General features: G+C 35.9%; 1 protein-coding gene across 2 annotated transcripts in view; it reads right to left on the bottom strand.

Annotated features, from left to right (window-relative positions):
* Positions 1-6,498: 6,498 nt before the first annotated feature.
* Positions 6,499-14,124, bottom strand: part of LOC108727259 (uncharacterized) — a 14,276-nt gene continuing 6,650 nt past the window's right edge. Inside the window, exons 1-5 of one of the 2 annotated variants that reach the window (XM_018455307.1) lie at positions 11,260-11,490; positions 9,345-9,650; positions 8,866-9,205; positions 7,898-8,035; positions 6,499-7,035 (exon numbers count right to left, since the gene is read on the bottom strand). In XM_018455307.1, the coding sequence (XP_018310809.1) occupies positions 6,906-7,035; positions 7,898-8,035; positions 8,866-9,205; positions 9,345-9,618 (882 nt within the window). In that variant the 5' untranslated portion in view covers positions 9,619-9,650; positions 11,260-11,490 and the 3' untranslated portion in view covers positions 6,499-6,905. Of the gene's footprint in view, positions 7,036-7,897; positions 8,036-8,865; positions 9,206-9,344; positions 9,651-11,259; positions 11,491-14,124 lie in introns of those variants that run through there. The other variant, XM_018455306.1, reaches the window with a different exon arrangement.

The following is a 14,124-nucleotide window of genomic DNA, read 5'->3' as shown; positions in this document are numbered from 1 at the left end:
TGCAATTCCTATAAATGAATAAAAAGGCATTCAGGATTGAAAAGCATTCATTTTAACATTCGTGAATCCATATTTCTGAAAATCTGAATCCATTTCAATCCATTCCAATCCATTTCAATCCATTCCAATCCATTTCAATCCATTCTCGTTTGCTGGGATGTTTTCTATGTTAATATTATTATTTTAATAGATACCATATACATTTTCTTGTAATAAATTGCTTCCCCTTGTAACCGCCTTGAAAATTTAGCTTTAAATATGAATGGCCGGAATAGTTTGATTATGGATAAGGTCAAGAAATTTTCAAGAGTTTGATAAAATGCGAGATAAAATGCTATGTAATGATCGCGAAGTTTATTTTTGTATCTTTTATTTGCGTTTCAATTGTATATTTATGTTAGGTCCTGTGGACTCTACGATTCTTTTCTTTTGTGGAAGATTGATCGTCACTCGGATATCATTTATGAAACATAAGTAGTTAATAACAGTCTCAGACTGTTTATAGAGAGAGTCAAAGAGTATCTAATCTACCCCCTTATCTTTTACCACATATATAAATATCAACCACGGAGAGTTGGAGATGATAAAATTTCAAACATAGAGACCACGGTCTGTTCAAGACAAAAGATCGTAATAGATTCCTCTTTCAATAGACGAATAAATAATTGAATCAATTTCTAGTAATAACTCCATACCCTTGAAGATAAAATGCAACACTGGTGACCAATGCTAATTAAAGAAAGAAGCAACTAGATATCAAGTTGCTACGGAAGTTTCGAAATCATAAATTAAATTGTTGAGACTCGAAAAGGAATCTGTTTATCGTCATCCAATACCGTGGGTTCGTAACTGGCGACGATCTTTCTTGATATAGTTTTAAGAAGAAACCGCGAATCTAGCGATAAGTTTCATACGAGACAATCAAAGTTTACACTAGCCACCCACTTCTATCCTTGGCGACACCACCCAAAACTGATCAATCCAATGCAAGAAACGGGGCGGATGACTAAAGTCAATCCCACTAATAAGTTCTCATCGATGTAAAATTTTTAAACAAAAGAGAACGCCAGTACCCTCCAGGGGGCAAATCCCGCCAATCAAAAATCTCTCCAATATTTATCGAATTTACTCGATGAATTCTATATCCTCATTTTAGAAGGCCGGCTAACCCTCGAACTTCACTCTTCCCCACCCTTCATTACTTACCGAATCCTCATTTCCTGTTTATGCAGAGCCGAGTATAAAACTATTATTTCCATTTATTTTATTTAAATCTCGTAGTGGGTGACCGGCCACTTCGCTCCCGCCTTTCCCGCGCGGCTAAATGCCAACGAAGACAGCGGATTAGGGAGGCTCGTCGGCTCCTAGACAAAGCCTACCGCGAATTTTTAGTAAATTTGAATAATAACAATACCAATAATAATACAAATAATAATAATAATCATAGTAATAGTTTAGACCCAGTACCAGGCCCTTCTCTCAGCATTCCTCACTCTCCAAATCACCACTCTTGCTCACCTCCAGTTCCTTTTTCTCAACCTGCTTCTTCACCTTCGATTGTGATACTCCCCCTTTCACCTCTTCTTCGTTCTCCTTTTTCTGACGTGGAATCCATCTCATCTGTCCTAACTCAACGAATTTTTCCCGACACCTCCCCCCTTTTCTGTTCTTCCTTTCCCGCTGACTCAACTTCGAGCGTAGAGTTCATAGTCGAAATTCCCTTACCTCGTCCTCATTATTACTATCACCACGGCTATCACCAATCTTTAAATTCCTTCTTTTCGCAATTTCAAATTTCCACCGATCTTCTTCCTCCAGATACCTTCATTTATAGTCTTCAAAAACGCGGATCCCGACGAAGTCCGAAACACTATAACCGGACAATCTCCAGATGCTCATATCTCTGTCTTCCTTCCCCAATCTCTCCATCCTTTTCTAATCCCAGTAGCGTTTTTCTTAAATTTCTTTCCCCCCTCCTTATGCACCATTAACGAAGCTCAATAGAATTTTTTTTATTGTTTTAGTTTTATTCCATTTCCATCTGCCCCGCAATTTATTTCCTTCGAACATACACACGCTCACTCACTTAATTATACGACACCTTTTCTTTGTATTTATTATTTAGGTCCCAATTGGTGTACGCTGACACATACACACACATACAGCAAACGTTCACACATCACGCATGTCGTTATTTATCCAATAAATCCTAAATCTTAATTTAACCATGTAAAAACAATAAGCTGTAAAATGTTATTCAATATGCTAGTTGACTCTAATAAATAAATGTATAATTTACATATATACACTACGCACAACAATTAGGGGATCACTTTGAAACTTACAAATTTGGTTGATATTTAAGAAACTGTATCTCTTCCAGAGATCGTAGGACAATTTTTCTGGGTGCATTTTAAAGGGTGAAACGTCTACTTTGAAACTGTTAGTATTTGCCGTCCCATCAAATGGTTTTTTTCACGAAGACCAGAAGCAGATCGTGTTAAAATTCTGAAAACTTTGCGACTTTCCAACTTTCCACGAGCAAAATACAAATAGGTCGAAAAATTTTATTACATGCATTTTAAAGTTTGAAACGTTTCCTTTGAAACGAGACCTCGACCATTACTCTAGCATGCCTAGAAGCTGAGTTATCAGATTCCAAAGGGAACCTTATATTTTGTAAGATTTTGGGTAATTACCGCCGGGGTATTCGCGATATGCACCACGGGGAGGTTGCTCGGTCGGAATTTGCGCATCATGTGCGTGAACACTGTTATGCGTTCTATAATTATAAAGTCGTGCACGGTATACAGACATAACAAGGAGGATAGCTCTCGCACATACATACACGCCTATACATACACACGTATATACGCATTCTACTACGAACGAGGAGCGGTGAGAACAAAGAGTCGACGTCCTGGCCGTGGTCCTGGCTTAATCGCGTTAGGCGCCATGACACCGCGTTCTCAAAGAATCCGCCGCGTCTTTCATCTGTGCCGAAACCTGGGAAATTGGCGATATCTCCGGCCATTTGACCTTGGAAATAAGACCTTGAAAATAAGACCTTGAAAATAAGACTCCGACATTTTCGGCTTAGTGGAGGGGATCGGGCCCCGGAAAATCGTCCACGAATCCAAGGCTACGTTCCGTTTCACACATGATGCGCACGATGCATCTTTTATCCTTGCTATTCACCGAATGTTAAACAAGGATAAATGATGCATTATGCACATCATGCTTGAAACGGAACGCAGCCCAAGATTATCGAATCAGTCCCGATTAGCTCACGGTCCTACACGCATCCGTGTGAGAGCAAGTCTAGCGATCCTTACAATTATTATATTCGTGGCATTCGAGTTTTGATTGTGACACGGTGAGCTCTCATCGTAGTCTTAGAGATCCTCTCGAACTAAACGTAACTCAAGGCGAAAGCCTCAGACGTTCGTAGCGTGTCTGCACCGATCCAATGACTCAGGGTAACAACCCTCAGGCGGTGTCGGAATCGGTTGAAAGTGTATCAATACACGGACATCTTACGCGAGTGTACAATTATACGCGATTGTGACAATTATATTGCGACAGTACTTGAGTATGATGTTCTGAAAGTGAATTGTACGCGAGTGAACAGCACGCGAGATTGTTCGCGTAAAATTCGATTCTTTATACATATATATTAATAAATGGAATTTATCAAACCTGTGAATGTGTGAGCTCATTGCGAAACATTTGTCGGGACCTTAAACGAAACCACAGTGCAATCGTTCGTGCCGGCTGTGCTGATAAACAACACAACAAACACAGTCAGAGATAAGGACCTCGAGGTTCGTCTCATTCCATCCCCTTCCACTCGGATGCATGCGAGACAAAGCATCTGCTCTAACGTCCTTGCATACTTCATCCTTCTCATTCCTTTTTTCTCTAAATCAATCCATTCATATATTAGGAGTTGGACGTAACATAGAACAACGTTGTGTCACACGAGATAGAAATTAATAAAATATGATACAAAGAAAGATATGATAATATTATAGATATAAGGATAACAACTCGCAAATGAAAATGTACACAGATAATCAATATAATAAAGAATTATATTCTCGAATCAAGCTATCTACTTTAATCTAGAACAGGAACGTACGCATGATAAGTCGATGTTTTTTTAAACCTTGTAAACTATTCCTTTTAATTATGCTCACAATAAAAACTGTAACAATATAAACTTTAATATTGATTTTGAATAACAAGGAAACACATCCAAGTCTTCCTCCGATTTTGATAAGTTTTTTTATATGTTAAAATACAGAAATAAAAAAACATGTATTTTTTATAAGCACTCAATTGAACGCTTAAAAGAATGAAATCTTTTCTTGAAAAAAATCGATTTCTTTCTTTCTGACAAGGGAACCTCGCGAGGTGTCAAATTCTGATTTTAATGAAACTTTGTGAACTTGTAGCTTACATAAAGAGATTAATTTAGAAAATATCAGTTGGGGCGAAAAACCAGTTTGAAGGAGTGAAATCACCACTTACGTGTACAGCGGTTTTCAGCTTTTTCCGTTATATCTCGAAAACTCTTCGAGATATTAAAAAATGTTTTATACAAAAGTTTTACAACAAAATTAGCTGTATAAAATTTGCTGTTATACGAATATAACAGAATTTGCATCAAATAAAGGTATCTTTTTGTTGCTAAAATTTATAGCAAGCATTTGAATTTATTTTCAATAGACTTGCTGGATTTGACTTATTTGGAACATAATAAAGGAACACACAAAGGTCAACAAAAAATCAAAATGATTTTATTTTGATTCTTAATATCAATAAACAGTTAAATTTTGTAATAAAAAGATCATCGTAATTTTGACTTCCATGACGTTAAAATAAAGTCATTTTAATTTTCTCTTGGCTTGGTGTATTCTTTGAGGAACTATTAACACGTTAAATGTTAACACACTGGTAATGTAAACACACTGGTGGTCCCGGCGTGGCACTTAACTTTTTGTTTAGGCTACGCCGGTCCCTGTGTATCGAGGATAAACATTTTGTTTAGATGACGTCAGTCCTTGAAGAATTTAAAATAATAAGTGGAGAATATAAATATAAGCGCGTGTTGAGTCTCTTTTGCACAGTTGCCTGGATGGTATTGTGTGGCATAAACGGAAAGTGAAACATAATAGGCATGGCACTTAACGTGTTAATTTAGTTAGTTCATAGAACTTAACAAGTTTTAGGTATACAGATGTACAGGTAATCTTAACACTTCTAATAATGTTCTACTTATTGTCAGCTGCTCACAAAATATTCATAAGATGTCCTCTTGGGATCATCATTATGGTTTATTCTATTATTATACCTATGTAAAAACTCTACTTTATAAATGGCTAGTCCTATCCTGTAGTTCGGCATGGAAATATTTTGTCGACTGACAAAACATTCATAATAGATATTCTATTAGAAGTCCTATCAGGATATATTATATTATTTGTTGTATCGAATCACGTTGAAAGATGTGGAAAGCATTCGTAGAAAATACATTTTATTGTAATTATTATTTATATTTTACACTCGCCTGCGCGACAATATTTTATAAATAGCTTATTTATACACTTGGCAATGAAGTAGTTTGTGCCAATGTTAATATTAATTGATATATATCATTATATTTATATTATGGCAGCAAGGTATCGCGTTTCGGAATTCTTGATTATTCGGTACGTGCTGTGATAGTGCCTCATTAATTATATATACATTACATAGGACATTATCCCCAAAAGTGTCTGCATACCTGATGTTAATCCCAGTGAGAAATGACAATGGAATCGACGTCGAATCGATATCGATTCCATTGTCATTTCTCATTGGGATCAAAATTTCACAAAGAAACTTAGAAGCTTATAATTTCGACCAAGATTATATTAAGATTTAACACATACGTGTGAAAGAAAATAAATTAGAATCATTCCTAGCGATAGGAACTCTAACAAAGATTCATTTATATGTACACGTCAATGATTCGCTCAAATTATATAATATATATATTTATATAAATATTAACATAGAAAATAAATTAATAAATTATGTGCGAGAGGAAATACTTATTCAAATTTACTCATTCCTATATGATCACACAAACGCACGAAACCAATACTTTATTATTTGTTCGTATCTATCATATGCCCAATTTCTTCACTTCCAGATAAGTTGCGGATAACTTTCCTATCCAAGAGATATCCCATTGTAATTCTGGAAGATATCCCCTGGATAAAGTTATCTAGAGGTAAAGAAATTGGATATTAGTGATCCTGTACATAACAGTCGTATCGTACATGCAGCTATATGGCTAGATCAAAGTATTCTCACTGTACATACAAAACGAAACAATACTTAAAACAACGATCGTTAGCGTCATATATTTTACAATACCGGCGACTAGCCAAAACTTTTAACAGTTTCTCGTGTTTGGACAGTACATGTATATATACGTGTATTCTCGGCGAGAATTCAATTTATCATCGTTATGATCACGATAATGATAATCTCTTTGTCACGCAGCCGCTCTGTTATCTGTTTATTAGCAGGCTTCCTTTACAAAAATCTACGAATTTTTTTCTACGTCTCGGAATATATTTACAGCGCGTTAATTAGCGATAATTATAATTTCTGATTTATATTTTAATTAAACGGTATTTTTTCTTATGCAAATTTGACAACTACGGGCTGAATAAAGATGCAATTAACTTCGATAACGAGAACAAGTCGACTCCCCTTCGTTCTTTAAGACAGAGTTCTAACTTTACTTCAACTGAATTCGTTAAAGAATCTGTGCTCGGGGGGGAAAAAGGGTCGCGCGCGGACCACCGAGAACAATTATAATTGTACAACTACATACAGTAATTATAAAACTACATGGGATGTACGGCGTCCTTTGTGTTCTGCCCTGATATCCTCGTGAGGGGCTCTTCGTCGAGATCGGTGGAGATTTGATTCCAATGTTCGTCTTCCTCATTCTCCTCGTCGTGTAACGAATCTTTTCTGAAGAGCATAGTTGCAGTTTTTTATATGTATATTAAGATACACGTCACTATTTTAATGTAATAAAAATTGAGAGCAAGAAGAAATTAGAAAAAAATATGGCTTTTCACCCAGAGAAAGGGTTTCTTCGATTCAAAGAAATTAACATTTCTTTCCCCTTCTTAACATTCTTAACAGTCCTTTGTCCCCTTCCAATTGTCTTTCCTATTTCTTTGTTTCCCTTTTGTCATAACGTCGCTGTACGTCGTCGAGGATATATCCAACAGTATTATGGCTTATTTCTTATTAAACATAACTTTGTCGATTGCGTTTTCTTCTCGGCGTCTAACTTACATCATTAAGACAATTTAAGGTATATTTATTTATGTAATTTAATTGTTACTAATTTAATATAAAATGTACATACTCGATAATTTAAACTGTAACGCAATGTCAAGTTATTATTTATTTGTGGGATTGTAGAATTGTGAAAAGTGAGATGAGATTACCTTTAAGATATTTTAAATATGGACTGCATACTGGACATTATAATGTAACCGAAAATTTCCGATAATTTATGTAATAATGTTTTGTTGTTTTACATTGAAAATGACCCGATCGGTGTCGAAACGTTTGTATATGTACGATTATTAAATATCTTACAGTATAATTGGCTCGTTGTCCTTCTTTTATTTATTGATTTTCTCTAAGTATTCGAGCAACTTTAATTAAAGTGAAGATTTAATATTTAAATTCTCTTTCTCACGAAAATTCCTGTGAGCTACATCGGACAAAATTCTAGGAATTTTTCAAAGTTATCAGTTTTTTAAACCTAATCAAAAAATTACAGATGGTTATATGATATCAGAATTATATTACTAACTGATACTTGTTATCGGATGGCAGGAATAAAGATTTTGGACAGTCCTTGAAGTAAGGCCAGCACTCGCCGTGAGACTTCCCACGGTTTTCCGCTTCGACGTATTCTTTGAGGAGATTTGCAAACGGCGATCGGCTGGCGCTAAAAACAAAATATCTGGATTGAATTCAACATTATTTTATATGACTCTAAAATGTGCTTATTATGACTATTTACTCTCTAAATTCTTTGAAGTAAAATATTCTAAACAATAAAAATTGTATCCTGAAAAAGGTAAAGAAAATTTTTAATTTTTCACAATAAAGAGTTTAAGTGGCTAATAATTCAAATTAATCAACTAAAGGGCATGTGCCACATTTTTAGTAGCGAGATAATATTTTGTTATGTAAGTACGTCTGTATGTAATTATTCGCAGTCAATTTACAATCGCATTTATATACTTAACTCCATTCTCAGTTCGCAATCTGGATATTACTGTAAAGCAGAGCTGGGATTTAGTTGCACATTTCCGAAAATTGAGAGCAAGAAGAAATGTGGCCGAAATCAGGCCGAAACGTGCAACTAAATTCCAACTCTGCTGTAAAGGATCCTGGACACAGGTATGTTTCAATTTATAATAATTCCGTTTTTAACCGATTTTTATGTTCTAATCGTGCGACTTATTTTGTAAACATTTATCCGTGAATTTTATTGTTGATTATACTGAAGAAGGCCTGATCGAGGCCAAAACGTTTATAATTATTATTTATATACTTACAGAATAAAATATTATCTCGCTACTAAAATCTTGCGTTGTGGCACATGCTCTTTATTTGATTAATTTTCAATTTTTAAGAAAAAATTTCATTTTTCAGAATGACAATAATTCACTCTAAAAGTTTTAGAGAGTACACTTTATGAAACAGAATTATCCGGAACTACTCCAGTCTTCAGAGGTTCCTTACTGCAGTTTTATGAACCGGACTACTCACGTGAAGAATAGCTTCAGCATCTCGCCGATAAGACCAAAGTTATTCAGATGATGTCCTTGGACCTCGCAGATTGCCCTCAATAGGCACGCCTTCCCATTCATTCCCAGCGTGGACAGCATATCCTCGGCAGTGCCATAAAGGAGGGCTCGCTCGCCGCCATGGAACGCGTTTTTTGGCACCTCTGTTATGTCTCGCTTGTGTAATCTACGCTTGATAAACGCCGCGATGAAGTCAGCCATCATCATGCCGGCCTGCCGACTCCTCAGCTTCCTGTCGAAACTTGGCGGCAGAGCGCCGTATGGATTTTCGTTATCCGTCAGGCCCAGCTTGTCAAAGTCAACTGGGAAAAAGATGCATAATTCTAGCATCGAACCAGCAAACAAGCTGACGTTATTTGACATCGTTTCAACGTCTTCAACGTAAAATGACAAATAACGTCAGCTTATTTGCTGGCTCATCTACGTGGCGGATGGACTCACTCGTGAACGGTAGGCTGATGGTCATGTTGCTGAGAAAACCGTAAGGAGGATGCCGGACGAAGGGCAACGCCAACGTCGGCGTGATCGTCATGACAGTGCCGGGTGGCAACGCAATCCGTCCATCGTTCGTGAACCACAAGACCCTCTTCTGCCTGTGATGCGGTGTCTGGTGAGAAGATTCACCCTCGTGAACGGTATCGCTAAATGTAAATGACGACTCTCTCAGCACGGCCAGACCGAGCAGCAGCAGCAAAAGACATCCTCTTTGCGACATTCTGCGCTGTTCGAGTTGCCGCAACGAGATATCTATTAAGAGTGTATTGTCACATAGAGATCTATATTTCTATCAATGTATAACGGATCAGCTTTTATTTTGGTTTAAGGCTCTGGCTATTCACTCTAAATCTGTAGCAATGAAAATTTTACTGCTAACAAAAGTGAGTAGCAAAGTCATTGCTTTAAGTATGGATTTTCACTGCATTGAAGTTAATCTGTCTACTCGTACATAAAGAAGTGGACTATTTCATTCCATCAATCGAAGTAGTTTAAGCATTAGTTAATAATTGCAATGCAAGATGCATTGAATTATTGAATGTTACTGCAAGGAATTTAGCGACATAGAGTTATGTTTGGTATAAATGTACGTTACGGATGAGATAGATCTTCAGACGCATATAATAATAGAAGACTACAAATTGATATATTTTGCGTGATTGTGCATGATGAATTCAAACACTTTGTCACAGATAAGAATTATTTTTTATTTATTTTGTGCTCTGCTCAAAATCTGTCTCCGTAGGTTTTGCTATCTGGATTTGGAAAATGACATTAGTCTGATATTTATTATTCTAACCTCCAAATTCACTCCTTTTTGGAGTAAATTTTTTACTCCAATTATTGAATGGATTTTCTATTCCCATCTTGCAGCAAGATTCACTGGAAGTAGCACTGGCTCAATTGCTATTAACGCCTGGAATGAAATTTCAATTTAAAGCAATGAAATTTCATTGCTACATAGATTTAGAGTGTATGGATCTTCACATTGATGATATCAAAAGCGAGAAAATATATAATGAAAATTCTTGCAAAAGATTTGTCACTCCCGCGTGCATCTCTCGGAGAAGCGAATAGATTCGCCGTCAAAGTAACTGAAAAAAGAAGTGTTTAATTTTAAGATATTAAAATGTTTTGTTCTTATCTTCATTTTTTAAACATTTAGGCCCGATTATTTCATCTTTTGGTAAATTTTAACTGTTGAGTTTAAGTAGCAAGATTACCCAATTACAAGTGCGGATTGCCAGAGTTACCTAACAGGTAAAATTTATCAAAAGGTGAAACAACCGGCCCTTAAAGATATGTTTTACTTTTAAACTTTTTCAATAAACAAAACACCACGTGTTCGGATTGAAAACACTATATATTTAAATCCAAACACATAGTATTTTGTTTATAAAAAAAGTTTAAAGCTAAAACATGTTTAATGCCCATTTCTTCCAATGCAGTTTAACTTTAATCTTGGTTCAATTAACTCTTCATCTTTTTCTAGTTTTAAGAATAAGAAAAAGATGAAGAGTAAGTTAAACTTAGATTAAAGTTAATCTACATTGATAGAAACGGGCATAAGTGTTTAAAAAATGGAGACAAATAATATCTTAAAATCAAACACTTCTTTTTTCAGTTGAGGAGGGAGCTAAATACTCAGCTAAATAAATACCAAAGAGGCGGCATCGACTGTGGGTCGTAGAACAAATTAATCGTTTTATTTGCGAATGAAACATGCAAAGTTGCGTATAATAATTCTCACATCTCTCGATGGCCCAGCGGTACCTCAAGTAGGACAGCGGACCTCGTGAAATTATTTACGATAAATCCCACGACGGGATACTATGTCTCGCATTCACGAGACTTACGGTACCTGCGTGTGTGTTTACTTCGAGTCGGATGTCAAGGAAAAACTTTTCTGCGACAGGTATCGCCGATGGATTTTGTCGTCTACCTTGCTGTCCTCGCCATCGTTGGATGACTTACATCCTGTTCGCGCAAGAACGGACGAGGCACGCGCGAGGGAATTTTCTTCTGATTGATATTCGGGACGGGTAGTGCGCCTCGCGCTGTCCAATTCGATCAATTAGAAACTTAATTTGTGGGTAAGGAGGATAGAGCGCCTCTTAGGGATATAACTGTGCTCCCTCGTCGCACGATAAGCTAAACGTTCATTTATCATGTTGCATGTTGCTGAAAATTCGCATCCAAGAATTATTCGTCGAGGCGCGTCGTAAATTAATAAAACGGAGTGTCTTCGCGAAATCGAGGCTTGGAAATCCGAGGAAATGGAATCCGGAGAAAATTTCACGCTCGCGAAATTTTAGCTTTATTATTAATATTAAGTATTACGTTTCTATTACGTGATCGGTACTCGAGAAAATCAAACGCACACGAGGCGAGATTACGTGGGATAATGCTTTAATTGCAACGGACGTATTATGGAATGTATGTTGATTGTTATCGCGAGCTTCGTGTCGGCACGCAGTTCTTCTTCCCTTTACATCGAACTGCGTGACAACGTGCAATGGCACGTCGTCGCCATCGTCTTACCGATCATTACGGTTACCGGGACATTACGTGTGTGTGTCGAGTTTATTGGGCTTTGGCCATCCGACCGGCCTCCCTATCGGGGAGCCTCCGATATGTAACAGTATATAAACTGCAAAACAACATGATTAAGGGGAATCAGGTGATGCCGGACTGTGCCCTAGAAAAATGCAAGTCGCACGCGCGTTTGCCCGTATACCGTCCTCGTGTCTCATCGCATCGCCTTCGTTTCTTTTCTTCCAAAGCGGGAAACGTTCCTTGTCTCGCGGATCCCGATATACAGGGTGTTTGGAAAGTAATGAAAAATCTTTCGCACAGGGGCAGAATGGACTAAACTGAGGAGAAAAGTCCTTTACCATTTTATAATTTTCGCAATACTTAACAAGGTGTTAATTACTAAAAATTGTCGAAAATTGGTCTTCAATAATTTTTTACTCAAATACTATTAACTTTACAGAAAAACTGTAAGAGACAAAAATTGTTTATTTTCTTCTCATAAGGTTCTGAGAATTTTTTCAGAATTTTTTATCAACTTTTTAGTACTGCATTTTCTTATTTTTACCAATATGAGAAAATACGGTATTAAAAAATTCTGAAAAGAAAGATTTTTCATTACTTTTCAAACACCCTGTATATTTGATATCCTACATTCTCTCTCTCTCTCTCTCTCTCTCTAATATATATATATTTGGAACCATACTCTTTAAATTTTTTTAGAGTGAATATCACTCTGAAGAATGAAATTTCATTCTTAAAGATTAAAAATTGAGCCACTCTTTTTTAAGACTAGCTCAATTTTCACTTTTTAGAGTGATATTCTATTCCAAAGAATTTAGAGAGTACATATAATTATTATAATAACAATAATATAGCAGCTAATTATAATTGTAATAACATGAAATTATAGTCACAAATACCAAAAACTTTTCTTAGTGTAACAGAGTTTGCATATTCACTGTTAAGTATCGAAAGAGCAATGGAAACCCAATCCTTTTCGTTAAATAACATTTTGTTATTTTTAATTTTTATGTATATCAATAAATATCATGTAAATCAATTCATTTCTAATTAGTTTCAAAGTAAACAACATCTAAAAGCAATTAACGTTTGCATTTAGTAAATAATAAATTAAATTTGAATCAAATTTTCAAGTAAATTATTTAAATCCATTGTTTTTGTTAAATTAATGAATATAGGAGCAGTGGCAACCTATAGAAATGATTAAAAGTAACTCAAATCGAGTATAATTCGATATTATAAATTTAACAGTGTTTAATTAGTCATCCCTAAAAAAAAAAATAGAAGAATAACGTTTCTGTGGTTCTTGTATTCGTGCATCTCTCTTATCATCCTCGCTAAATCAGCGGAAACGCGAGAAACATCGACTCGATCTAGATTAGCTGGCCCACATTGTTTAATCCGATGGCGAGAGTTAAAAGTTCGGCGAACGGAAGAGAGTTGGGCCAACCGCTAAGCGTATCGTGCGGAATACGAAATACGATTGACCCCCATATTTCGATATGTGCGCCGTGTCAGCTGATCGGACGCGTCTCAAATTAAACCACCCGGGTAATCAGGTACCGGTACCTGATATCGGCCGCGTGCTTTTGACGAGGCACCGTTAACTACATTGCTCGTAAAAAACCAGGTCGATTTTAAGATCTGGTTCCTGCAGACAGTCCAAGCGCTGATGATATGGAATCGAGAAGTCGATATTGGCTGCGAAAATGCTCGAAAAATGTGCAAACGGAATTCTTATTATTGTAAAACATCAAGGATTGATGTTTTATAATAAGACTTACCTTTCTAAAAAATACAAAAACATTAACGAAGTTTTATCGCTACACTGGAAAAGAAATCTACCCAAGCAGAACAATAAGTCACGATAACGTCAAAATGATATTAAAATCAATCGAAAATGATTGAAAAATGATTTTTAATGATCATTTTGGAGTTATTTTGACATCATTTTGATATCATAACATGACTTGTTGTTCTGTTTGGGTATATAATAGTTGCATTAATTAGTATTCTGATTTGTTCATTTTTAATCAGAATTCCAATTAGTTCAACCAGACTCTTTGAATTTTGATTATCTCAACTACACAGAGAGAAAAATGTTTGGTATTTGTAACTATAATTATATATTACTATAATTATGATTATTACTACTATAATAATAATAACA

This window comes from Mycetomoellerius zeteki, unplaced genomic scaffold (genome assembly GCF_001594055.1).
Source record: "Mycetomoellerius zeteki isolate Tzet28-1 unplaced genomic scaffold, Tzet1.0 scaffold48, whole genome shotgun sequence".
Classification (NCBI taxonomy): domain Eukaryota; kingdom Metazoa; phylum Arthropoda; class Insecta; order Hymenoptera; family Formicidae; genus Mycetomoellerius; species Mycetomoellerius zeteki.
This window is presented reverse-complemented; position numbering and strand designations above follow the sequence as displayed.